The 27,358-nt window shown below is 40.5% G+C and overlaps 4 protein-coding genes across 10 annotated transcripts in view; 3 read left to right on the forward strand and 1 right to left on the reverse strand.

The window, feature by feature from the left end:
- The window catches only part of LOC123971299, a 27,065-nt gene extending 25,186 nt beyond the window's left edge, over window positions 1-1,879 (forward strand). The window contains exons 17-20 of the mRNA XM_046050016.1: window positions 386-524; window positions 1,097-1,284; window positions 1,395-1,536; window positions 1,629-1,879. Coding sequence (XP_045905972.1) covers window positions 386-524; window positions 1,097-1,284; window positions 1,395-1,536; window positions 1,629-1,804 — 645 coding nt within the window. The 3' untranslated portion in view covers window positions 1,805-1,879. The remainder of the gene's footprint in view (window positions 1-385; window positions 525-1,096; window positions 1,285-1,394; window positions 1,537-1,628) is intronic.
- Window positions 1,880-4,089: 2,210 nt separating this feature from the next.
- Window positions 4,090-9,660, forward strand: LOC123970591 (cytochrome P450 2J1-like). The gene is made up of 9 exons (XM_046048713.1): window positions 4,090-4,359; window positions 4,696-4,861; window positions 4,942-5,094; window positions 5,187-5,347; window positions 5,560-5,730; window positions 5,834-5,975; window positions 6,109-6,296; window positions 7,005-7,146; window positions 7,329-9,660. Exons 1-9 carry the CDS (start codon window positions 4,168-4,170, stop codon window positions 7,502-7,504), a joined length of 1,491 nt encoding a protein of 496 aa, XP_045904669.1. The 5' UTR covers window positions 4,090-4,167; the 3' UTR covers window positions 7,505-9,660.
- Window positions 8,102-20,407, reverse strand: hook1 (hook microtubule-tethering protein 1). 3 transcript variants are annotated; one of them, XM_046048706.1, is made up of 22 exons: window positions 20,226-20,407; window positions 18,768-18,853; window positions 17,962-18,034; window positions 16,878-16,928; window positions 16,355-16,487; window positions 15,977-16,044; window positions 15,701-15,763; window positions 14,366-14,449; window positions 12,772-12,935; window positions 12,536-12,676; window positions 11,975-12,176; window positions 11,742-11,852; window positions 11,553-11,640; window positions 11,400-11,466; window positions 11,178-11,318; window positions 10,942-11,029; window positions 10,694-10,725; window positions 10,511-10,593; window positions 10,251-10,351; window positions 9,996-10,097; window positions 9,822-9,890; window positions 8,102-9,740 (listed from the first exon to the last, which is right to left on the reverse strand). In XM_046048706.1, the coding sequence occupies exons 1-22, from the start codon at window positions 20,268-20,270 to the stop codon at window positions 9,582-9,584; spliced, it is 2,151 nt and encodes a 716-aa protein (XP_045904662.1). In that variant the 5' UTR covers window positions 20,271-20,407; the 3' UTR covers window positions 8,102-9,581. The 3 variants fall into 3 exon arrangements, with proteins under 3 accessions (XP_045904662.1, XP_045904663.1, XP_045904665.1); XM_046048707.1 differs by lacking the exon at window positions 20,226-20,407 and adding an exon at window positions 19,956-20,029; XM_046048709.1 differs by lacking the exon at window positions 20,226-20,407 and adding an exon at window positions 17,755-17,821 and having other exon boundaries at window positions 18,768-18,839.
- si:dkey-183n20.15 (RING-HC_RNF170 domain-containing protein) lies at window positions 19,966-27,237 on the forward strand. Of its 5 annotated transcripts, none has more exons than XM_046048720.1 (7): window positions 19,966-20,155; window positions 23,415-23,484; window positions 24,014-24,125; window positions 24,575-24,680; window positions 25,742-25,815; window positions 25,907-26,014; window positions 26,342-27,237. In XM_046048720.1, exons 2-7 carry the CDS (start codon window positions 23,456-23,458, stop codon window positions 26,684-26,686), a joined length of 774 nt encoding a protein of 257 aa, XP_045904676.1. In that variant the 5' UTR covers window positions 19,966-20,155; window positions 23,415-23,455; the 3' UTR covers window positions 26,687-27,237. The 5 variants fall into 5 exon arrangements, with proteins under 5 accessions (XP_045904676.1, XP_045904674.1, XP_045904672.1 ...); XM_046048718.1 differs by having other exon boundaries at window positions 19,967-20,155; window positions 23,304-23,484; XM_046048716.1 differs by having other exon boundaries at window positions 19,967-20,155; window positions 23,307-23,484.
- Window positions 27,238-27,358: the final 121 nt, after the last annotated feature.

The following is a 27,358-nucleotide window of genomic DNA, read 5'->3' on the forward strand; positions in this document are numbered from 1 at the left end:
TGAGTCCATCCTCTGTCAGAGTGCAGGGATGTCTGTGGCCAAACTTTATCACAGAAGGTGAAAGCAGATGTGACTAAAAGGTGATCTCATCTATTGCTTTCTTCTGAGTAGCTTTATCAGTCATTCCCCAGAGTGATGAAGCACTTGCCAGGTCCTCACAACAAAATGTTCAGCCACTTCAACACCCTCCTAGACTTCATCAGTCAGCAGGTAAAATGGCACAAGAAGGACCTGGACCACAACAATCCCCGGGACTACATAGATGCTTTCTTAACTGAAATGGAGAATGTATGTGAACAGTTGCATTGTACACCCAACACTGTGTAGCCCTTCCTGTTAATCTGCCAGTCATTCACTGCTGTCTGTTCTCTGAATTTCTAAATAGCACAAAGGATCTGAGCTGGGCTTCACTGAGACCAATCTGGCGATGTGCTCTCTGGATCTGTTCCTGGCTGGAACGGAGACAACCTCCACCACTTTGCTGTGGGCTTTGGTTTTCCTCATCAAAAACCCAGATATCCAGGGTAGGTGACGTGCTAGACCCAACACTGAGCTGAGTTAACTGTGAAACAACAAGCAACTAAAAGAGTCTACAGCCATGATAACAGCTCTGAGGCACCGCTGAGGACAGCGTTGCTTTGAGCCAAATGCTAATGACATTTCTTACGATTACATTTTTACCATCTAAGTTTAGCATGTTAGCATGGTAATATAAGATATTGCTTTTTTATGCTGGGATATCACCAAAGTTATTAGAGTTCATCTCTTGGAGACCATAAACATCTGTAACACATTTTTATGGCAATCCATCCAATAGTTGTTGAGATATTTCTGTGGGGGACCAAACAACCACCAGAGCAACACTGCACAGCAGATAAAAAAGAATACTCACACACCCATGTTTTTGTTCATTGTTTTAATTCCTCTCATCCACACTGGCCACATGATCCCCTCTTAAAGCAAACTAAATGTGGGGGACAAAATGCACAGCCTTCATCCTTTGTAAAAATCGACATACCAAGGCATTAAGATGTAATTCCTAGGTTATCTCCACTTGTTGGTAAAAGTTTAACTCTTGCAATTTTCTTGTATTTAGACAAAGTCCAGGCAGAGATAGACAGAGTGATCGGACAGACCCGCCAGCCCACTATGGCAGACAGATCCAACCTGCCCTACACTGATGCTGTCATCCACGAGATCCAGAGGATGGCAAACATTGTTCCTCTTAATGGACTCAGAATGGCCGTCAAGGACACGACACTGGGTGGTTACTTTATACCAAAGGTGCATTTAGTACACAGTCTTAACAGTATTATCACTTGAACATTTTTGAGGAATGAAAAAGTGTTGTTGCAGCATTGCTTGGTGTCAAACCTATGGATCTTGTTTTTTAGGGTACGTCCTTGCTGCCCATTCTGACCTCTGTGCTGTTCGACAAGACTGAATGGGAAACTCCAGACACCTTCAACCCTGGACACTTCCTGGATGCTGAAGGAAGGTTTGTGAAGAGAGAGGCTCTCCTGGCTTTCTCTGCAGGTAAAGCAAAATCCCCTCAATCTTGTACATAACCTGAACTAGAATATATACGCAAGTTTTATCCTGAGCTTATGTGTTTGTTGACTCTTCAGGGAAACGTGTGTGTCTCGGAGAAGGCCTCGCCAAGATGGAGCTGTTCCTGTTTTTGGTCGCTTTACTGCAGAAATTCTCTTTCTTTGTTCCTGATGGAGTTGAGTTGAGTGCAGAAGGAGTTACTGGAATCACACGTGTACCACACCCCTTCAAGGTGTGCGCTAAGGCTCGCTGAATTAAGCAAAATCTCACTGAACCATTTTTCATGTGTAACAAGACTAAGCAAAACACTTTCTCAAACTCAGTCTCAACGTTATTATTTATGCCTGTACATTTAATTCTGTGTAATAGTTACATTAAAATGTAAATGGTACTGTTTATAAGATTTCCCTTTGTCCTTGTAGTTATGAATGATGTATAAAGATTTCATAAATATAGGTTACATCTTATAACAAGTTTTATTGCTTAAGTTTAATTTATAGCTCAGTTATGCTATGTATAAGCTATTAGTTAATAAGTACTTAAAAACATTTATTAATGACTAATAAATTCTGTATTTATATGTGTCAAAACCTGGTTTAAGTCATTGGTAAAAAACAAAATATAATATACATTAATGACTGACTACCATAGACTGTATATAAAAAGCTATTTACAAGCCATTGGAAGTAACAAATAAATCATCAAAATGATTAATAGTTTATCTGTTATTATATCCCTTTAACTGAATATATCCTGCAAAGTCTTACGTTGGCACCATCTAGTGGAAATATTAGGAATGACGGTAGACAGCAGTGCACGCTGTGTAGTGAAATGTTAGTGACATTACATATAGATTACATAAACTTTCACTAGGATCGTCTAATTTTTTACCAAAGACCAGCAGCTTAAGTGGGAAACGCACCTTCCCTCCACAGAGGGAGCAAGACAAGCACACATGCGGCACTCCATGCAGACTTTTGATGTCATGAGTGCCAACTGCACACACCACACTAACTGGTTCACTGATGCTGAATCCACTTCTCTCCCAGTCTTTATGCTCTCCACCCTGTTTGCATAGTGGAGACAGCCATGACAATCACCTGGCTGCAGAGGGGGAAGGGCAGCACCTCACAACACTCCGCAAGACACACAGCTCTAGTCAGATTTTGTGACCGCGGTGAAATTAGTTTTAAGTTGGATATTCGACAGACATTCTAGTACTACAATTCGGCATTGGTTTGAAGTCCCTGTGTCACATGACTTGGAAGCTATTGAAAAAAACCTGCACTTTTTTCAACAAATTATGAATAAATATTCATATAAATTCGAATATGCACTCAAATCAAATATGAAGGGGTGTGTCTCATTTGCCCAGTGTAGTACTACAATTCGGCATTGGTTTGAAGTCCCTGTGTCACATGACTTGGAAGCTATTGAAATAAATAATGATTTTCCCATAACACTGTTCTCACAATTGTAATTTATTGATGGTCCCTAAGCTAACCCCCGTTGGTTAAAAGCGAGCCATCAGAGGTGAGCTAACCGCACTTATACAACCGTCACTGGGTGAACTGACTAAAAAGCCGTCACTGGATCCTGGGTGAATGTCTGTCGAATATCCAACTTAAAACTAACTTCACCGCGGTGATGTACCGCCGAATTCTGCATGCCTGGCAATAATTGCATGCACCTCGCGGGAGGTAACGCTCATTTATGCTGAGAAAAGAGGCGGATGTAAATCTCGGCAGGTAGCCTCCATCATTTGTGCTGCCGAATTATGAATCCACTTCTTAAGGTCCTTTTCAGACACTTGTTGTATACATCAAACGCGGTTATCACTATGTATTTTTGTTGAATCTCAAGGAATGCTACTTCTACTTAAATGTAGTAAAATATTAAAGACTTCATAAAATATGTACTTCGAATCATTTATCACCATTATTGAACCCAACAGAGACTATTAGCTTTGCCTAATGTCAGATTACGCTCTAGTTATCAGGTTACTCTGTGTGAACTTTGTAACTAGAGAGTAATCTGATTACTCTGTTTCACGCTGTATAACCTGATAGTTACAGTAATCCTATTATACAGAGGAATCTGATTACTTCGTTTCACACTGTTTAACCTGTTCACTAGAGAGTAATCTGATTACTTTGTTTCACACAGTGTAACCTGATAACTATAATGTCCGTTTTGCCAGCAAACACCTTGAAAAAGTGAAATGACTTAATTCCAAACACATTCCCTGTCAGTATGAAATATAAACACAAAATATTATATGTTCAAAATTATATATAAGCACATACCATGTGCGCCATCTGCACAGAAATTTCGGAGTTATTAAAATCACTGATTCTCTTCTACACACAAACTCTTTTCTTGTGTAGCTTCTGATGGCAGTTTTACGAGAAAATGTGTCTTCATCTATGGACCTAGGGCGTCGTTCAGTGTAATTCACAATTTAAACAGTAGGTGTCACTATCACTCAAGACAAATGAAATTGCACTTGACAAACCTATATTCAGCACACAAATTCGCAGTAAGCAAGTCATTCTCCGTGCAAAGCTGCACATTTTTAATGCGACAGCTGCACTCGCGCCCTTCCTCTGCTTCACAATGTGGCTGTGGTATTTGTTTCTGTGGCTTGATGTAAAGGGATTGCTGCTTCTTAGTTTTACTGTTCTCTTCCTAGTGTATTCTCTGAACAAAAAGGATCCACCTAACTTTCCACCAGGACCACCGGCTCTCCCTCTTTTAGGAAACGTCTTCAGCATTGAATCTAAACAGCCTCACATTTACCTGACCAAGGTAAGACAACATGATCATATTTTCCTATTGTGAAGTGCTGTTTTTTTTTATTCTGAAAATTCAACGAAAACTTCTGCAAAATGTATTTAAAAAAAGCTATTCAGTAAAACTCCCCTACTTTAGTGTGGAGTAGAGCTAATTGTTAACGTTAGGTCCTCTAACACGGGAAAATTACATAACTTCATGTGATACTCTGCTCTAAACACAATATTTAAAAAATGTTTATGGTAGGAAACAATGCTTAAACCCTGTTTATACTAAGTCACTGAAATATGCATCTTATCAAAGTCACATGCTGGACATCAGGCCACATATTGTCTGCTCCTGCATCCACAGCTAGCTGATGTTTATGGGAATGTGTTCTGCATACGCCTGGGGAGACACAAAACAGTGTTTGTGTCTGGATGGAAGATGGTGAAGGAAGCCATAGTGACACAGGCTGACAACTTTGTGGACCGGCCTTATAGCCCGATGGTGACCAGGATTTATTCAGGGAACTCAGGTAAATTGCACAGAATTCACCCATACAGTAGAGCAGTATGAAAAATCGAGTAATGTTGTGTGGTTTCTCTCTTGTCTCAGCGGGTCTTTTCTTCAGTAATGGGAACGTGTGGCGGAGACAGCGGCGTTTTGCCATGGCCACGTTACGTACTTTTGGCCTGGCCAAGAGCTCCATGGAGCAGAGCATCTGTGAAGAGAGTCGTCATCTGCAAGAGTCGATGGTGAAGGAGAAAGGTTGGCCAAAACAGAAAAGAGAACACGTAAAAGAATGAAAAGCAAAAACACACACATAGTGTACGGTAACTGGGGACATTTCTTCTGTTCAGGTGAGCCGTTTGACCCTGTGCCCCTTTTAAACAATGCTGTGGCCAACATCATCTGCCAGATAGTGTTTGGGAAACGGTTTGACTACAGTGACCACAATTTCCAGAGCATGCTGAAGAATCTGACTGAGATGGCCTATCTGGAAGGCTCCATATGGGCTCTAGTAAGATGCAAAGACATTCAAGAACGCCAATAGAAAAGTGTTAGTGATTTAGACAAGCAATTTTTATCTAATATAAAATTGTAATTGAACATTTAGCAGATTTGTCAGTCAACTGAAAGATCGGAAAATATTGTGAACTAAAGGGAGACCTTTACTTGCCAATGGATAAAAACACCAGCACTGAATAAGTGCCATGCTTTCTCTCCACACAGCTGTATGATGCCTTCCCAGCACTGATGAAACACCTACCGGGGCCTCACAATGGCATCTTCAGCAACTCCAAATGTTTGGAGGCATCTATCAGGGGAGAGATAGAGAGGCACAAGTTGGATCTGGATCCAAGCAACCCACGAGATTACATCGACACCTTCCTGATAGAGAAAGTATGGTGTTCACAATAAGCATATATATGTATATATACAAAAACTAAAAATGAACCTTTTTGTAAACTTGACTGTATTTTGGTCCCTCCACTCTGCCCGACAGAATAATAAAAACAGTGAACTGGGCTTTGATGATCGCAACCTGGTTTTGTGTTGTCTGGATCTGTTCCTGGCTGGTAGTGAAACCACTTCAAAGACCCTGCAGTGGGGCCTCATCTACCTCATCAACAACCCTCATATCCAGGGTGGGTGTTCAAAAAAAGCCTCCCACAGCAGCAGCATAGGGAACAGATTAAAACGATACCGGAGAAAGAACATGTCGAAGATAAAATAAGTCACTTTAATTGATCAATAAAAAACTTTTATTTCATCTCCTAGACAAAGTCCAGGCAGAGATAGACAGAGTGATCGGACAGACCCGCCAGCCCACTATGGCCGACAGACCCAACCTGCCCTACACTGACGCTGTCATCCACGAGATCCAGAGGATGGGAAACATTGTTCCTCTTAATGGACTCAGAATGGCCGCCAAGGACACGACACTGGGTGGTTACTTTATACCAAAGGTGCATCTACTTATAGCATGCAGCACGCTGTTCCTTATGTGTTTATTAGAAAACTAATATAATGTCTGAAATATGACAATGTGGGTGAAGTCAGCAAATTTTAAATTACTATTGACTCTCCTGACATCACCTGTAGATTTCTATTAATAATATACACATGTATGATTCACAGCGTAATTTTTCTTGTCTTGTTCTTGTGTATCCTATTTTCACTATTTGTTAATTGGTGGGGGTTATAAACATGCTTGTGCTGTAAATGTTATCAATACAATTTGCAAATAAAAAACATTCTACTGAAATAGATGAGAACATGAAAAGAACAAATAACTGAATTTTATTGACCTTACAAAGATCGATGTACCCACATGAGCTACAAACAAACTCTTTGATTCTGCTTTGACATTACGTTTGACACACCATGTCTACTGTCAACAAACTCACACTGAGGTCTCTTCAGAAACCTTTCCTAGAATCTGAAGACCCTTTCTGGATCCCCTTTCTCAATATTTTATATTTATATATATATATAATTTTTTTTTTTTATATTGAGGCTTTGTTTCAATGGGATTGTACTGGCTTTGGGCTAAGTATGTTTTTCCTGTAAATGTTAAAAATTATATCTACATTCTATATCTAAAATCTATCGCTGTACCTCTTCTTATCCTTTTGTACAATAAATATTAAATTGTTTGCCGTCTGTGTGTGCAGGGAACCACAGTGATGCCCAACCTGACATCTGTGCTGTTTGACAAGAATGAGTGGGAAACTCCTGACACCTTTCACCCTGAACACTTCCTGGATGCTGAAGGAAAGTTCATGAGGAGGGATGCATTTTTACCTTTCTCTGCAGGTAACCTTCACATCTAACGGATTAATCGGAGTTTGATTAAGTGACTGAAAGAATCCACTTTTGAAACATTTTAACCTCGTGGAGTAAAGTCATGTAAGCTGCAGAAAGTGTTTGCCTGCAGCTAAATACTGAGCATGTACAAAAAGATTTTAGTGCACCTGCATTTATGCTTGTTTTTCCAGGAAAGCGCGCATGTCTGGGTGAAGGCCTGGCGAGAATGGAGCTGTTCCTGTTTTTCGTCAGTTTGTTTCAGAAATTTTATTTTTCCACTCTGGAAGGAGTCGAGCTGAGTACAGAAGGAATCACTGGAGCCACACGCACACCATATCCCTTTAAGATCTATGCCAAAGCCCGCTGAACCCTGCAACATACCATAGACTATATGTTTGTTATACATAGTTTTCATTTCAGTATCCCTATACCATTCAAGTTTTTAAGCAGTTAGACAGCAATATATCCCGTCAATAACATGAGAAATACTGGACTATGGTGGCACGAGGAGGTAATGAAGAACTATAGCATGCGCTTTGTTTTGCCACAATACATAATCGCATACTGTGTGATGAATTATTGTTTTGACACTGTTACACGACCGCTAGGCAGCACCAAAACTCTTTCACCTGTTAATGAAAAATTCAACAAATATCTCAATCATGTCTTATTTTCCCACTTGTCGCTTTCCAGTTAGACTATTGCCCACTATAAAAAAAAAAAAAAAAAATGTCATTACAGAAAGGCCAGATCTTGTATCCTTTTTGTCTCGTTAATTATCTACAGTACGTATGGCTGGATTTGTTCTGATGGAGTTGACTTGTAAATTGCTGCTTTGTCACATGTGAAGGCACTGATGACCTAGAAACACCTGTGTGTCAAATGATTTGTGAACCGTGTTGAAATGAAACACATTGATTGGTGCAGGCCTCCCAAACTGAGATTGATAGTACTGAATGTAAAACGCAGTTTTAGAAAAAGTTTATTTATTCACAAGAAAACCAAAAGGATTTACGTTTTTAACTCCTTAAGTTCCTGAATATTCACAATGCCTTTGTCAGTTTTCTTTACGTACACACAAACATAACACTATACATGTAGTTCCTGCGCTGTGCTACGCTTGATCACTTATTTTTATGTAAATGCTTTTAAGTCAGCCGTCGACAAGAATCATCCGTAGCAATGGAAAATAAAAGCGCCTTAACATAAACATCTATCGATCACACATGGCAAAACCATTATAACAGAATGCTTCTTTAGTGTGATTGCAAACATATAGTGTGACAAGCCAATCAAAAGCCATTTCATGTTGTGAAACTAGTGTAGTTTAACTTAAGACTCCCTAAAAGGTTGGTAAGACAATAACCCACAATGTCAAAGAAAACAGCTGCTTCTCTGCTGCGCTCTGAACTTCCACCGACACTAAAATATCCTGAAAACATGTCCATGATTAAATAGAATATCAACTACAGTGATTAAAAATCTCAAGTTACAATTTGCAGGTACTGTATGAAAACTTAACCTGGTTCTGACATTTAGGATCAGAAGCTGGTGGTAAAATCATGTTTACATTACAGTTGTGCAACTTCAATTATAGACCGATTACTCACTACTAAATAAGATGCAAGATATTCAGTAAATAGACAAGCCTCCAGTTTTCATTTAAGGAGCAGTAAGGAAATCAAATCACACTTTAGGAGTATAGAAAATACATGATAAATAGTAGAGCTAGTATTCCTGAATTTCTTGTGTAGGAATCGTTGTTGCAGCACCTCAGATGTTTTTATTTATGATGATTTATAGGATTTTTCACAGCTTTCCATGATGGGCTTGTTCCATTTTAGCAAAAAAAATAAAATGTAAGTGATGTTTGATGCACAAAAGCAGTTGGTGGCCAGCACCAAATATAGCAATAATTTCCTCAAAACACATCGTAAGCACGCTTGTCTGACAACATTAGTATCCCCTTAACTGCATAGTATGATGGTACACACATTCTGAATAAAACAGCTAAGCATTCATTTATGTTTCTCATTCCTGATCGAGTACGCAGCATGACAGGCTAAATTGATTATAGTAAGTATTCAGCTGAGTCTGCAGTTGGCAATGCAAACCCACAGGGCAAATATGCTCCAAGTCTGGTTGTGAGTGTGTGCGCGTTTTAGCTAGTGAGGTGAACATAGGTTGTGAGTTCATGTTCTATGGAAGGTCAGCCTGCAGCCAGTGTATTGTGGGACAGTATGCTATGAACTCCGGCTGGTAACCTATAGGGTTGTGACTGATAAGTGCTCATTGATCCCAATCAGCTCATCTGGGGCCCCCTACCCAAGCGCTGAGAGCAGATGTGTTTAAGGTCACTTGAGTGCTCACTGGTAGGAGGGAGCGAGGGAGGGTATTTTTCTCTTAACAGAATAAAAGTGAGACATTTGGCTCTATGACGAGGTCTATTTGGGGTTAGTGGCAGGCACGCTGATGGAGAGCGCACGACGTGGGGCGTTTGAGACTTGCCGCTGCTGGGACAAGAAGGACTGGCCAGGGGACACCACAGAGGAGGAGCAGCCTCCGAGTCGCGATTCAATTGCCAACTTCTGAAAGTTCAGACTCTGAGGACGAAGAAAAACAAATTTGCAGTGTACGCTGAGTGTTGATAATGTCGTAAAAAGGCAGGATATAAATCATTTTACCTTGTTATACCACGCTGTGACAATTAGCTTCTCCTCATACTCTCTCAGTCTGGCCTGCTCACATTGACGCTATAGAGGCAAAAATCAAACATGGTTAAGCCTGTCCTTTAAAGAAGATACTGTATGTTCATATCACGAACACTTAAGCACCGTGAACGAGTCAAAAAGATTTACCTCCAGGTTGAGAATCTGCTTTTCCCGATCTGCTAACTGGTTCCTCAGAGCCTGGATCTCAGCAGTGGCTGGGTTTAGTTTAGGATCCAGCGCTCGGATCACCTACGAGCAGGAAAAGGAAGGAAGGAAGGACAGTCCTGAACTTAAGATCCCACTACTTGACTCAACCTCGTGTTTTAAGAAATGACAGGACTGGAATAGGAAAAAAAAAAAAAAAAAAATTTATAAATAGATAAATTGTATCTTATCACTCACATTGCGAGCTTTCTCCAGGTACATTTTGTACCTTTCCTCCATGGCCCTCATGTCATCATCCTTCTTCTTCAAAGCAGCCATTAGCTCATCTACCCTCAAGGCTTAGAGGCAGAAATGAAGAGGTTTCACTTTACTCATATTGTGTATTGATGCGGCATAGCAGAGAAGATTACATTATCCCCTCCTGGGGTTGCAGTAGTGGTGACAAAAAAAATAAATACAAAAATAGAAATAAGACAGACACATGATTGGAGACTTACAAGTCTGGGTGTTGTCAGGCTGAAGGTCTTCCAGCAGCTCTTTCTTCTTCATGATTTCGTCCTGAGCCTCATTCAGCTGCACCCTGAGGAAACAAATGCAGTTTCTTTACCTCCCTCTACTGGAGAACATTTACTTTACAGCTCTTAACTTTTATCCAGAATTGACCCATGATTCACACTTACATGTGCGCATCAAGTTTCCTCTTCAGGTTTGACTGAAAAGACATTACAGGGGTTACATTTGGTTAATTGTGCACTGCAAAATAAAAACGTGAAAAATACCTCTAAATCAGATTAACATTTTGACTGAACACAAACTAACATGACCTCTTTTCATAATTTTATGCCAGCACTAATTCTAAACAGCCCAATACGATTAACTCTGTGGGACATTTTCTCTGTATTGGTGCCAGAGCTCCTGGCGCACTTACGTCATCGGGTTTGGAGGCCTGACTCTGCAGAGCCCTCTGGAGGTCCTCAACCTGCTGCTGCAGCTCACTGATCCTCTCTCGACTCAGTCTGCAGATTGATCGATGTGAAGAGAAAGGCAACATTAACAAAACAATACATTTAAAAACAAAGAAAATACATGGACAACGCACACTAGAGCTAAAAGCAGCCGATGACTGGAGAAAAAGAAGCTGTTGCTGAGAAACAAACTGCTAACCTGTTGTCAGTGTCCAGTTCACTGCGTGTCTTATGTGCTTCCTCCAGCTGAACCTGCAGTGCAGCGATCTTCTCTGTCTCACACTCCTCCTGCTGCACTCTCAGCATCTTGTTCTCATGCTGCAGCCTGATGAACTTCTCTCTGAACAATCACACAAACAGGTCAGCGCTCGCTGCTCAGAAAGTGAACAGATTCTACACTGTCAGATGCGGCGTCTGTTACCTGTACTCGATGGGTATTAACTCAGCTGCCAGGTTATCATGGCTGGGGCTGCCTGAAGGAAGCATCCCTACATGAAGAAAGCATGCGCACTTTAGAATATCAAAGTGGCCAAGCAGCGTCATTACTGTCAGACATGATTATGAAGTGAGATACCTGCTTGGGAGAGCTGGTGCTGTTGAGCCTGAGTGCATCGCAGCTCCTCATTGATCTCCTTTAGAGACTCTCTCTCTACGACGATCCTCTAATGGAGGGGGAAGACATTTTAAAAACCAATAGTCCAAATGTTAACACAGCTAGAGTAAAAAAAAAAATAATAATTTGACACATCTCAAAAGCTGACACCTCTTTCTCCTTCAACACAGTCTCGTGCTTTTCCTCTAACTTCTTCATCTCATAGGCCAGGTTGTCGGCTCGCCTCGTCTCCTCAGACAACTTCCTATGAAGCTCCTGAACCTGCAAACGCATGCAATCACAGAATACACATGTTTGGCTTTAAGAAATTAAATCTGTACTGTATGAGATATGATTGAGTTTAGGCTGGAGTCTCACATTTAATTTCTTTGCATTTCATTTACCTGTCTCTTATACGTCTCGAGCTGTGTGCGGGCAGCGTTGGCCTTGCGCAGTTCTTCCTCCAAGCTGACCGTGTTTTGCATGTAGGTCATGTTATTCTCCTCCAGCAGCTTCATCTGCCTCTTCAGATCACCTAGATTCTCCAGTTTACGTTTGTACGTGTCCACTGAGGCCTCCAGCATCACCACCCGATCTGAGCAGTTCCTACAGTATGTCAATAGAAAATAAATGCATAAACATCAATGAAAAACTGTTACGCCAAACGATATTTAGGCTCTAATCCCTGGTTTCCACTAGCACAGATAAAGAACTTTGGCTTTGCCCCCCCCCATGAATATATTTAATAATTTATAGTTTAGTTAATTTACTTAATGTTGGAACATAATGTGTTGGTGTTTTCCGGTTACTTTGTGTTTTGTTCCCATGCAAGGAATCATGTATATAAACCCAACCGTATTAAAAATGTTTTCGTACACAAGGTGTTCAAGGCACCGCTACTTCAGTTTGTTAAATCTGCTTTCTGATCAACCTGTCACAGGGCAACTCCTCACACAGACACAAACCTCAGAACGTCCAGTTCATCTTTGAGAGCTCGGGATTCTTCTGCCAAGCTTGTGAGCTCGTCGTTTCGGTGCTGAACCTCAATCAGCTGCTTCTCCAGCTCTTCACAGTGGATCCGGTAGTCATCCTTAGCGGCCTCCAGCCTAAAAGACGCAGATACACAATCGTTTAGTATTTTACAGCCATAATGGAGGTTGCTGCGCTTACTGCGGTTGCACTTAAGCAGGAAGCGACGGACCTGAAGTTCTCCTCCTGCAGCGCCTCAAAGTGTTGCTGCAGTTGGCTGTGTTTTCTTCCTGAGGGTGTGCTTGGGTCGTCGAAAGTGTCCAGCTGATTGGCTCGGTCTGTTAGGACGTCATTCTCGGCCAATAAGCTGTTCCGTTCCTCTTGAAGAACAGCCACCTGTCCAGGCACAACAAGGTTTAAACCCACTCTCGCAAGTGATACAATTTCAATTAAAAACAAACAAAAATAAATTTGAGTTGAGTCAGCAGGAAGAATTTGTGATGTTAAACCTCTTTGGTCAGTTATTTCATGCAAAGCAGCAAAGTTACATCTGAGCCCCAAAAGACACACTGCTCCCTTTACAGATAACTCTTCCTCTCCCAGCTGTTAAAGCAAACAGGGCAGTTAATCCATGCTGGAAGCAGAGCACAGACAAAAGGTACTTTAAGCAAACATGTTAATTCACGGTTTGTTAGTTTCACTTCTCACCCATTATTTTCCTGATGTGTAGTGTTTTTAACAAACATACATTGGACTATTAGCTTGAGATTAACTTGTCGTTGTTTAAATGTCCTGCATACAGCAAATCTACAAACTAGGTAAAACAACCTGTAGAATCTGTGACTAACATTAGAACCTACATGCTTAACTAGCACTGGGCTACATGGTTGAAATCTATATAGCATAATAAAAAACAAAATTCTCCTGATGCATACTTTACATATATCGCAATGTATGCAAAATAACAATGATGTACAATTTATGTTTCACTGTCATGCATTACAATGGACAAAACTTCACACAATGTAAAATAAAGAAACTTCAGTAACATTTTGTTTCCTGGATTCCAAAAAATTAAACAGTATTTTGAGATGAGATCATCACCACACGAGTTAAACAATGTTTATGAAAAATACTTAATTACAGCACAGCCCCATCTTTAACTCCATTGCTTTTCCTATAAACTATAGGTCTTAAATAGATTAGGATGCATTACAAAATAATGTGATGCTGCTTTAACCAAAAGAAAATGACAAAATGGTTATTACAGATGTTTGTGGGTGATTTACTGGAATAATACCATAATATATTAAACACACATCAACTTCTCTGGTTACAGAAAATTGAGCCATCTGTTAGCCGAATTAAGAGAAACATTTGAGCAGCTGGTTTAGATGGGTTTAGTTTTGCCGAATGTTCAGCCACGCTGGACTTACCTCGCTGCGCCGAGCGACGAGCACGACTGGTGACAGAACAAATCAATCTGTCGAGAGTCCAATTGAACAGTTGATCAGTGCCTATGCTAAACTTAGTCTGCCGGTACAGTGCTGAGTGAGGCCTTCCAGCGCTGGCAGAGCACGGCTGGTTGCCACAGGGGGACCAGCACAGGCCAGACTGTAAGCCCACAGCCCTTCTGCCACAGCAGCTTCAGACAATAGACCCAAGCATTACAACGAATTACACAACTCCTGTTTACACTGTGCTGCAGACGCGCCTGTGTGTGCACATTGAGATCTGAATATCAGCAACTTCCATAATGCACTGGGCCTAGACAGCTGTAAATAAATCATATTAGTGTCTATTTTTCTGTAAAGCTCTGTATTCACCTGTATGTCCAGCTCTTGACAGCGTTGGGCTAGCGCTTCCTTCTCTGACAGAAGTTCAGTGAGGTCCTCTAGGGCTTTTTTTAGCTGGAAAAGCATGAACGAACAGCAGAATTAACTAACATGTACATTCAAATAACTTACAGACTGGTTCTTCTGCAATACTCAGAAGGCTTTAAAACCCTTTTTGTCACCTCCTCTCCATGCATTGCCATGTTAAATTTTTCCCCCCAATGTTAAAGCCCGTTACACAGGACTCATCCAGCCGTCCTGCCTGTTCAGAAAGCTGATGCCCAGAGCACTGCACTGTGCAGTGAGAGTCGATATTTATGCTCTGGGATTGTCTGTACGGTGGTCCTGCTCTTCCTCAAACAGATCCAGAAGAATAAACGCCTCAGTGATGAGTTACTCCAGGCTGGAGTGACTCCTTTGAGGTAGTAATGTTATCTGTCCACCAACTGGCAAATTATGCAGTTTTATACAGTACATAAGAGCTGAAATAAACTGACTGAAAGTTAAACAATTTGCTAGGTACTGCCTCTCAAAAAGGAGAGGATTTACTTGCTTTTCTAGATATCATACGTAACTAGAAGAGTGCAGATCTCCACCAGGCCTGGAATCACCAAATGGCGTATGAATAACATGTTTGTTATCAAAACATGTTTTACTTTTCGTGTCATTTCACATTTAGTCTCACTGGCTTATATTTTGCAGAGACGGCGTGTCATTTTAACGCACAAATGTCAGAGAAAAGAATATTAGGTGATGTAGCATGAAGAGCAAGAAAGTCGGGGTCAAACAAACACAGGACTGTCACCTGGCAGTACGCTGTTCGCATCCCGCGTGAAGCCAAAAGTCAACGATGACGTATTTTAACTCACGTACATAGCGGAACTGACCACTTACCTACCGGCTGGTTAAGAGGAGTAAGGAGAAAGCAGTCAATGGTGGTATAAATCAGAGCATGCAGTCATAAATGTGCACAAACGATATTAGGCTGTTACATATTACGCTTACACCTGGTGGAGATAATAAATTGAACACCTTTAGGCTTTTTGACTCTTGGTCAAGACAAAATAAGCCATTTTAAATCTTACAGTGATTTATAAACCTACCTATAAAAATATTTGAAAAAGTGATTTACACATTAATTGCAAATCAAAATACCCATTACATTAATGTTAGAATTCCTCTGGGAGTGGTTTAAGTTATAAATCACAATAAATATTTGTATTGATCTCACTCAAATTGGGCAGAGTGTCTCCAAATTCACTGAATTTCACAGCAGAAAGCACCAACTTTGTTAAAACAACAAGTCTCTGTAGTAGTAACACTGACCTGCTGTTCCAAGTCCCCTGATACTTCGGCTCCAAACGGGGCCATGGTCTCTTTACTCATGAGCTGAAGAGGAGAAAATGTCACTTCATGTAAGGATTGCACAGACTCATGAGAAAGCTACAAAGCTTAAACCTATTTTACTCAAACACAAGTATACCCTCTGCCCTCCCTCAACAACAACTGCCTTTGAAACATTTCGAGAGAAGTCTCAACTGTTCAGACAAGCTTTTCTGGATATTCTGCGAGAGTGAAGGAGACACATTAAGATGAACTGACCTCTTGAATGGCTGTCATGACAACATGCTGCACAGACTCCTCCAATGTCATGATGATCTGTATGTATTCTGGCAATAAAATGAGAGAGATTAACCACACTGACTGCACCGGTTATTATTTTTCAGCATTTCTGTCCCACTTCCAAATGTAACAGTGCCATCATTGATTTCCCAGCCAGGCTGCCTGATGGGTGGTCAGCGGCTTGGCAGTGCAATAATTAAACATTGTTCTGCTGACTGTCTGAAACTAAATGGATTTTTGATGGAACAATTCCATTTCTATGTGCACTGTACAGCACATGTCTAGTGTAAATATGAGTATCTGTTTGTGGCTAATTTGTGTACACAAATTGTGTGTGGCACAGAAGCAGACAAATACCTTGTTTACGCTCACATCTGACAGCACAGCCCAGTATGAGCTGCAGTAGCCTCCCTAGCTGCATAGGGTCTGAATGCTCTGCCACCAGGCCCAGATCTGGCATGGGGAAGTCTGAGATTTCCTGTGCAAAGACCTGATGGTGCAGAGATAACAGTAAGTAGAACTGCACTGATTTTAAAAGCCCCACCAATAAACAGCTGTTGTAGTACAGTGTTGCTACAACTAAGCGAGTTGATAAACAAAATATCCCACTCATGTGTTGATTTATCAAAATGTATGCATGTTAAAAAATGCTTGGCTTCAGTACTCATTGGTATTGTGTACCAGGCTTGAGCTGCTTGTTTTGATCTCAACTGCACACTAGGCGCGTGAGGCTTTGCACTATGTAAACAGTGGCTACTACAACTCCTGCGAGAATTGAATGAACACACAAAGTCCGACTCTCACATGCAGCAGGTGCTTATCCAAACCACCTGACAACTAAGCAAACAAAGAACATATCGTGTACACGGCCACAACCTACCTCATTATAATAAGCAATCACCATCTGAAGGATCTTCTTCAGGTTGTTCAACTGAGATCACACACACGATTATGAAATGTTATGAACTTCATAGTCAAAATGGGACACACATCAGAGATTCCCTTCAAACATAATGTATATTCATGCAATGACTTTGGTACCCAAAGGAAAATAGGCATTCTTCTCAGCAGACATTTTGACATGTCATGGTATTAAAAAAAAAAAAAAGGTAAAAACATTACTGTAAGAGCCATGTAATGGGGTTTGTGTTGTGTGCAGAACACCAGTGGGTCCAGTAGATGTCCCCTTTCTGCTTTACGTCAACCACAATTTAGATTAGGGCACACCAACTTTTTGACCGCTTCGCCAGACACACAACGCTGTGTCTGGCGAAGCTGTACTGTGTGGAGTGATGAAATGTTTTACTCAGTGGAGCTTTATGGACTTATGGATTACTGCATCATTCTGCAGACCATTAACAGTGAACAATAGACCTGAAAGGCAAGGAAATGCAAGAGCAGACGTCACACTTGGCGGTGACGGCCGAGCACGTCAATTAGATACCCGTCTACAAGCTTCAAGTTTAGATTTATCTCACAATGATTAATGATTGTGAGCTAAATCTAATAATTAATGATGCTCTTTTCTACTCAAGTGTCCCATTACGCCTAGCATGCACAAGACCAGGACCCTTAAACTGAGCCAGCTAAATGGATCCAAGCCATCATTCATATTATTTACTGTGCTTTTCCTACTGTGACACGTCATAATGTCTTCTGTGAAAGAGGTCTATTGGGAAGGGGAAAATGAGCAACAGGGAAACACAGCCAAATAGAGAATGATATTACATATAGCTAAGATATTTGGACAAACATACATGTACACATTTCACCAGAGGAGTCAGAGCGTGTGGTCAGAACGCAGGCTAAGCCAGGAGAGGCACCCTTGGGGCAGGCAGGAGGTCAGGGTCAAGGACAAATTTGGTAGGGTTGAAGCAAACAGAGGATTTAACACTCAGGGGGTTCAGCAAAACATGGAGTCAGAGAGGGCAGACAGGGGACGGGGCGACAGCACTGCTCTGTACCTTCAGTCTCCAGTTATCCTCAACATCTGTTTTGATACGACCGAGCCATCCATCAGTGAACCAAGCTGGATCTCTGCAGCACACAAACAGCAAGGAACAACAGTCCATCTACACATGACTTCTCAATTAACTGTGTGCAGTTCACAGTCAAATTATTCTAGAAAATATAAAATGTTGCAGTCCACTTTTTCTCAGCCTTCTTTTACTTAAGCTTGTTATTTCCTACAGCACCCAGCATACCTTTGAGTGTTCTTCTATTCAGCTGTGGGTCGCACATGTAGGTGGGGAATAAGGGTGATCGTAAAAGCAACTTACAAAAGAGTAAGTAGCATCACATACTCAGCATGCCTCTCAACCGTAACGTTGGCGCATTCTGCACTCTCAAGGTTGCTGGATAAAGTGGTATCTAATTCTTCTACAATAGACCTACATGAGTAAACCCTGGTGCCGAATTTAAAAAATAATTCTTGTTACTTGATTTTCAGTGTAGCACAATAAAATCGTATGTTTGCTGTTGCTCCAATAGATTTTGTTTGTGTAATCAGGACAAGTACAAACAAAATCCTTTACTTTAGCTATTTTTCGCCAGGATTTACATTGCGCATACTAAAGAAACTCAACACTTGTGCTTCTATGACTTAACTCAAGTACCAGCTGACCACATGTGATGGGAATTATTTGAGGCAAACCAGACTGGCTGTAAATAAATAATGTATCTGTAGAGTAGCCAGATATCATGATTACTTGGGCCAGTCTGGACAATTTGTGTTGTATTCCTGTGTGTGTGTGTGTTTGTGTTCTCGCACATTTGATGCAGTGCCTGGGACATTGCCGCTCCAGTGGTCAGCTCCTCCACTGTTCTGCAGGGTGCAGGAGTGTTGAAGGTCTGTAGCTAAAAGGCAGAAAACACAGCATCATCACGAGGACTGGTAAACAATCAAAGGACAGTACAGGGAATAAAACAGTGTCAGGAGACATGCAGAGACACCCTGCACAAGCTATCACTGAAGATTTTCTCCACAACACTGCAGATGTGCTGGGGTACTGCATAACTGCATCCAAACCGCTTTGAGAGAGGAATAAGTAAAGGAGAGAGGACAGTGATGCACTGAAGGGTGGATACCACAGGATGGGAAATGAGAGACTGCATATAATAGTGGCAAAGACACCACAACAGCCAGGCAAAGACTCCTGTGCTTAAGTGAAGACTTAAATAATTCAAGCCGCAGTCACGGTGTAAGGTGAATTCTCCTGGGCCAACATCCTGTCCTGTAAACATCCTGCAGTATATAGTGATGACTAAACCTTATCTGAAGGCTACTCTGAGGTTCACTCCCACAAACTAGTGAAAGCTTTTTAGTTTAAAAATTAGATAATCATTTAAAAACGTGAAACATGAAACATTAAAATTAAGTCGGAGGCTGGGGGTGGTGATGGACGCCTGCCTTTGGTGTGACAGACCCGGGTTCAATCTCTCACTGTGACCAATCCACCATTGTCTCCCTGAGCAAGACACTTAACCCCTAGTTGCTCCAGAGGCGTGCGACCTCTGACATGTGTAGCAATTGTAAGTCGCTTTGGATAAAAGCGTCAGCTAAATGAATAAAATCTAATGTAAAAGTCCACTGTTTGGGAACAGTTTCCAACTCCTTATTTACTGTTGTCCAACAAGGTAACTGATGTGGTTTAGATCAGGCTTCAGATGCCTGATGAACCTGACCCAAGGTAGCCAATAAAACCTGGTTAAGTTATATTTTAGGTAAATGAAGGCAACTATTGCTGGTGGTAGCTAAGTTACATTTAAACAGTTATATAATGTTAACAAAAGACCCGAAGCGACATTCCACAAATATCTCCTGGTTAATGGGATTAACACTCTAAATCTGGCGACTAAACTGAAGCATATTGTTGTCTTTGTAGCTCCTGAGTGGAAACTTTATATGAATTAGCCTGAGGTAGCAGCTCCCTGCACCTCACCTAGCTACATGACGTACCGGTGGACCACCGACAGTGTGGCTAGCGTTACAGAGACTATTAAATCAATAACAGCTGTAAACTGACGCTAATCTCCATAATAACGACGGACAACAGCTGCCGTTAGATTAACTGACGACCATCTCCTTTAGTTCATATTTGTCTAATTTTCTCTCGGATGTTGGAGTGTTTTCGCGGACACCCCACCACCTACAAACAGGTAAATCGTTTCCACGGTTTCCTTCTACATCAGGCGACACATTCACATCGCAACGAGGACACAAACTCACCCATATTATGAGGCTCTCGGTCAGCGCCGTTTTATCCTCGTCCATTTGTTGCTTTTTATCTTAAATATGTTCCACCTGTCAGCAAAAGCTCTTCCGCTCTTTTCCTCCGCATTTGACCTCACCTGCTGCCGAGAGGTAGGTCTCTAACGACGACTACGTACAGCGGAGTGCCACAACGGTCGTTCCGCCATTAAAATAACGTAAGATGTACGTGAATGGCGCAGCGTTCTTTGACGTTTACTTGCTTGCAGGTTGCGGTGAAGTGGGGGGAGGGGGAGGGGGGAGGGGGGAGGAGGGGAGGGGAGTTCAAGCTGAATCCAATCAGCGTTGAGATATGTTGAGATTGACGGCTGTTAAACTACACTGTAACCATCAGTGAACGTGATATGTGATTAACATACGCCCCCATTATCTGGCCAGAATCGAAAGATTTCTGGTCTGTGTAATTATCAAATGGCTTCCTCGCATCAATGATGGATATGTTTGGTTGAGGAAATCCAGTACAAGGGAACACAGTTAAATTTGTATAACATTAGTTAAATATTAACCTACTTGTAGGCATTTAGCCACATAATAAAGCTATGTTTATTTTTTACCTGTCTTTGTTCATCTTTGTTGTTCATGTTTTTTAAGCGTCTATTTCTATCCTCCTGTAAATTGCACTTGGAACTGTGTGCAAGTACGCCTACACTGAGAACAACTTTAAAACAGAGTCAATTCCTTGTATGTATACACATACTTGGCCAATAAAGCTGGTTTTGATTCTGATTCATTTTATTTCATGAAAGAAAGACTATTTTGGTAGGTTACAAATTTGCTGTCATTAAAAACAACTCAATTAGACCTGACTTGCCCCAGAGAGGTTGTCATCCCACCTTTAGAGTTATAAAAGGCCTACTGTACAACATCATGGCTTAGCATATGGAAAAAAAACAAAGTACATGTGTATATATACACCAAGTAGCCTACTGTAGGCTTCTTAATACAATTTTGATGTATTTGTATCTTAATTGAGTATTTCCATTTTATTGGAGCTAACCAGCATTATGTAAAGTAGGCCTGATTAAATTTAGCCCCACCTATACCAGCTGCAACATTAACATGATGTAAAACATGAATGCATCAATAATTATAATCCAATATTATAAATATACATTATTGTCAATAGGACAGTTTTGCAAGATGACTACTTTTACTTTTGGTACTTTGGTAAGTAATGTTTGATGCTGATACTTTTACAAAAAATGCATGACTTTTACATATAACATGTAACATATATATATATATATCTGCTTATACTAAAACTGTGATAACTTCAGAGAAACATCCCCATGAAGCCGCATAGAATTCCAGACAAAGGAAAAACAATATCGCACATTTCAAGCGTTGTTGAAAAAAAGTCAAAACCATAAATAAATGTGAGGAAAAGCTACTGAGTTGTGTAAAAAAAGAAAAAACTGCAAACATGACAAAAGCCCCAAACACATACATTTACAGCAAACATGAAATAAACTATTTCAGGAACATTTGTTTTGCTCACAGTACTTCCCTTCTGTTCAAAAAACAAGTCAGGTTCTGTAAACCATACATTCATTTGACAAGTTTTTTCTTTGGATTTATCTTGTCTGCTACAAACACGTGACGGCACTTGCTCAGTCAATATGAAATCTCAATTGCAGTGTGTTTCATGTGACTACGTGACCTACTGTAAAGTGCTAACCTCACGCTTTAGCCAACAGAGAGATGATCCTGCACAGCCAGTTTTGCAGGAAATTGATTGCAGTTGGAAATTTAATACAAATGGGGAATGTTAATCCCTTTTAGTCCTATTTTATAGGCCATATTACCTAGAAATATAAACTCTTTTCTGTATTCAACCTGCTCTCAGACAGCCACTAAACGCGTGGCAGCTTGCCAACCATTCGCTGACCGTAAATCATTTCCCATAAATACAACAAACCTCCTCACATTTTCCATTTATATCTCTCACATGAGGGTGTGAGTAATTGAGATTCAAAGGCTACACAGTGTGTTACAAAATACTGACTGCTTTTCCAAGAGAACAAATCTCACACTTGTTGCTGCTTTCTCAGCCACAATATGGAAAATTCCAAACAAAGCTTGCAGAAGATGAAATGTATCATGTACATATATAGCCTTATTACATATTTAATTTGAATCTGGTTGAATTTACACAAGGTATCCTCAAATTACCAACTCATATATGGGCTGAGACTGGACTTTACCCAGAGTTTATCTATCAGTAGATGAGCTTCTTGTAATATCTGCCACTCTGAGACCCTGACCCTCACTGACTAATGGCTGCTATTTTTAGATCATCTAAACCACATTGACTCCTACTCTTCAGCTCTTATCTGAGGTGAGGTGAAGGGCCTGTATAAATATTTGCTCGGATATTTATGAAACGGCTGTCATTGTGAACTCTGTGAAGATAATCATGTCGTGTATCATGTCACATATTCTAAGAGAGAGCGTTTTTTCTTTTTTAATCAAAGCAAATTTATTTGCTTTTGCTTCTGTATTGCTGCATATTGAGTTATGTGGCCAACACTTTTAATCTTTAAACAATGACACAGTATGAGAATAATTGTTGAGCAATTGTGGAATACTACCTTTATATTCCGGTAAAACTTGGATCTATGACAGAGCTGTTGAGTTGCTGGGTTGATTATCTACAGCTGAGTTGCCTCGCCACATCCCTTAGCATGGTACAGAGTTAATGTCAGTGACAACATTTCACAACCAGCAGTTTATGGTAAGAGTAGAATTATGTGAAGGATGGCTGCTGACCGAGTAAACTTTGGGTAAATGATTGGTGAGGTCAGATCTGGCCTACACAGCATGGGAGGGATCTTTTCTGTCTTTGATCTGGTGGAAAGTCATGTGACCCAAATACTTTGTCTCTGAAGGATGTGGTGCTTTTTAGAAGCAATGAAATACAATACACAATACCTTTACACTAAAAGTTCATTGCAGTCTAATGTAATGTTTCACAAGTGTTATATGTTCTTTTGCAGTTTAGTACCAATCTGTGCTTTATTTACTGCCCCCTTTAAGCAGGAAGACTCAGACACCAGCTGATATTGGAGGGTGTAGTTGATCATTAACAAGCAGCTCCAATTTATTTTGAACAGTGATGCTGTCGGGTAGCACTTTACTTCCTTCTAGGAGACAGTGACTACCTGTCCACTGCTGTTTGGAACTCAACTATGCACCCCCACCACAGCTCTCAGTCCAGGTGAGTTTCATTTTAATTAAGTTTGGTATTGATAGGATTGTGTTTGTTTTCCCACAAGAGGGGCTGTGTGCTGTAACGGCACTTATAAGACAGTTTAGGTGGAGAGTGTGTTTTGATCACACAACACACCATGTGATCTGTTAGAAATTAACTGGTTACTTTAAAGTGTAAAGTAATCCACCGAAAACAGTGAAATTTCATAAAGTGATTACTGTAATCACTGTAAATGTAATATAATGATAGGAGTGTGTCGTGAAGTTGTTTAAAGTGCCTAATGAAAGTTATGATTATGTTTTGTTGGAAAGCTTGAAAATCATTTAGGTAAATCACAGTCTTTGTTGTTGCAACATAGCTTGCAGCAGCTAATCTGTCAAACTGCTGTAGTCAGAGTCTCAGCATCTGTCATCCACAAGCCGTGTAATCCACCGTATCTCACAAATTGTTTGTTTTGTGTCAGTATCTCCTCACTAGCAGATATGTGATATTTAATGTGTGTTTATCATTGTTGCCATGTTGTATCACGTTGCAGACTGGACCATCTCCCCTCTGAAGGTCCAGTGGGTCCTAGTCACCCCAGGTCACCCAGATCTCTGGTGCGCGCGCCTGATCAGTCAGCATCAACATATATGAGCTTCCCCAAGGTGAAAACTTTACTCATACAGTCAGCACATTACTGAAGCTGATGCTTTGCAGGTTATTTCTTTAAAATGAATGTCAAAATCTAACCGTGACGACAGGACAAACATACAGGCAAACAATATTATGACTGTAAGGCACTCCTGTGTGATCATTGTTATTGCTTTTATTAGGGTCACAGTCTAGTAGAGTAGTTGCTGCCAAACAACTGATAATAATCTCACTGTTTAGGTCCCCGAGCATGTATTGTGTATCTATTATAATGTCTGTTTGAGAGATCATCAAGGACTTTAGGAAATTATATAGCACACAGTATCAGGTACACTAATTTTTGCCATAAGATTTGTTCTTATTTGTATTCTTTCTGTGTTTTATATTTACTTTTTACCTTCTTTTATTTTTTTTTACCTCTCATCTCCTAACTTTTGTCTCTCTTTCCCACTCATCGCTTTAGGAATCTACACAGTCATGTCCATCCACAAGCCGAGACTGGCACTGTCCGGTCTGCCTGCAGACGGCCAGCTTCCCAGTCCAGACAAACTGTGGCCATTTGTTCTGCGGTACGAGATTCAACACACAATGACCTTTTCTCGGACTCTGTAAAAGTATCAGAGACCTTTTATATATCACTTTTGTTCTTTCATTCACGCATCATCATCTATAAAATTGTATTAATTTATTTTTATCTTTCACTTCAATATATATATATTTTCAATCACTTCTATATATATATATATATATATATATATATATATTCAGTATATAGCACATATCATTCACAAGGAAACGCAAAAGAGCAAAAGAAAAGTAACAAATATAAAAAGAGTAAAAAATATTGACTTATGAATTATTATTAAATGACGTAAACGCAACTATAAGATGAAGTAATCATTTCTGAAAGGCGGCAGAAAAAAGTTTTAAGAAAAGAAAATTAAGATGGGAGTCTAAACATACTGTTCTAGCAACTAGGAGCATAAAAACTAAAGGCAACTTCACCAGACTTTATAATTGACAATCGGTACAGTAAGGAGAGCAGTACCACGTGACCTGAGAGTTCTGGGAGGCTCATGGCTTTTAAGTTGATCTAAAATATAGTGTGGAACAAGGGCTTTCAGTGCTTCTAGACAAGCAAGTGAACCAGGTCAATTAAAGTGCAACCTGAGAGAAGGCCATTACAGTAGTCTGCTGTAAGTTGTAAAAGTGTTCATAAAGTCTCTTCAGGTTTTGGTTTTAAGAAGGCATGTCTCCAACCAACTGCATATGTTTATGGCACAGATGCAAACCTCTTTAACCTTGATATTATCTGTCACAGATTACAAAGATATTTCTATTTCAGCTCTCACCTTTATTTTATAAAACTGCAGACACCCAACACAGGAACCACTCTACCTGCCCCACATGCCTGTGTCTTATTGTTAATTATTTCAATAAACTGGACAGCCAGTGGGTGATTTTTAATAAAATATTAGGCACACACAAAATATGCATTTACTTCCAAAAAACTGTAGTTTTTAATCAAATTCCAAATCGAATAATCTGATGGCAACACTGCAGGTGCATTATGCTATAAGCTGTTGAATGCTTGATAAGAAAGTTTTGATTGATGTGTTTGATTCTGCAGCTCCCTGTCTGATCGCCTACTGGAGACATGGGTCCTGGTTGGATGCAATCAGCTGCCCTCTCTGCAGACAGAAGGTACAGTGTGCACGGTCCTCATGAATACACGGTGAGAACATTCAGTTTAGAATCAGTGTGAACATGGAATAAAATGTGCCTGATTTTCCAGGTCAGTGTGTTGTGTAATCTATTTAACGAGAGTCGATCGGACCAGTCAAAGGAAGTTCTTGGGGAAATCACAGACTACAACAAACGCTATTCTGGAACCCCGCGAAGGGTCAGTACTCTATCTAACCTTCATACATAACATCTAACAGTTTTCCTTATACTATATATCTAAATACTCAAGTTAAAGTTTGCTGTTACAGAATGCTTGAGTTGAAATAGAAAACTTTTAAGGGAGACACATCATTATATACAGCTAAATACAGGAACTTATAAAGGGAAATCTTTAGTGACACTGTATATGTGCTGTATCTACAAAAATCAGATAATCCCTTCTGCTCTTTTAATATTATCATGCAAGAACCATGTTCATATCTAGAACCATTTTGTATGTTTTCCTCTCTGACCTGTCTTATCTTCTGCATACTGACCCTTCCAGGTAACGGATTACCTGTGTGACGCACCCCTCCTCCTGCAGTTACTGGCCCGAGGCCTGGGCACCATGGGAGGACTCGTGTGGCTGTTTTTCTTCAGAGTGGCCCTGTGCTGCGTGGGGACTGTGGTGTCCATTTCCTCCCCTCCTCTTGCCCCTGTCTCCTCATCAGGAAACCCCTTGGAGGCAGACTCCTCCCTCTGTGGACTGCTGGGGGTCCTGGATGACCTCGTGGTGGTCATCCTGCTCCTTATCTGTGTCATCAACATTAACCAGCGAATGGCACCAGAGAGTAGAGAACACTCAACACATGCTACAACCCCACAAGGAGTAATTGGGAGTTCACTGTAGACAGATGCTGCTGGAGAGCATCAGTACAAGCTGTTTGACATGGACTTTCATTGGATTTTTTTTCCTTCTGGCTGAAGCTAGTTGGATTAGTGGACGCAAACATATTGACAACAGCGTAACATGCAACGGTTGAGATGTTAGACGGCATCTGAGCCTCTCAGACGGTTTGTCGAGTGTTTACAGAGACTATGCAAGACTCTTATCTAAAATACAATGCCATGCAGTGTGCTGGTTCAGCTGCGGTCACAAATCCTCATTCCTTAAGTTCTTGAGGCCTAAAGTGCTTGTGGCTGGGAGCAAAATATTCAGCGTCAATTTAAAATTGCAATTTGATCCTTTATATTTTAATCATAATCCATTTTTTGCATCTTTAGAAAGAAACTGGGGACTGCAGATGTAAATTAGCCTAGGGCTAACTCTGGTGTAATGCATCAAATGTTTACATTTATGTTATTAATTGCACATGGTCCCTTCTAAATAAAAATTAATCAATCAAAAAAATGGTAATGTTTTTTAATCCTTTTCACCACTTTCTATCTGCAAGCTCAACATAAGCGGTCACGTCAGTACTGTTATATTGACATCTATGTAAATAGTTGATATTGTATGAATTAGTTTTCATGTGTAAAATAAAGAATATTTATTGTCTTATGTGGCATTTCTTTTTCAAAC

Source organism: Micropterus dolomieu, linkage group LG05 (genome assembly GCF_021292245.1).
Source record: "Micropterus dolomieu isolate WLL.071019.BEF.003 ecotype Adirondacks linkage group LG05, ASM2129224v1, whole genome shotgun sequence".
NCBI lineage: Eukaryota > Metazoa > Chordata > Actinopteri > Centrarchiformes > Centrarchidae > Micropterus > Micropterus dolomieu.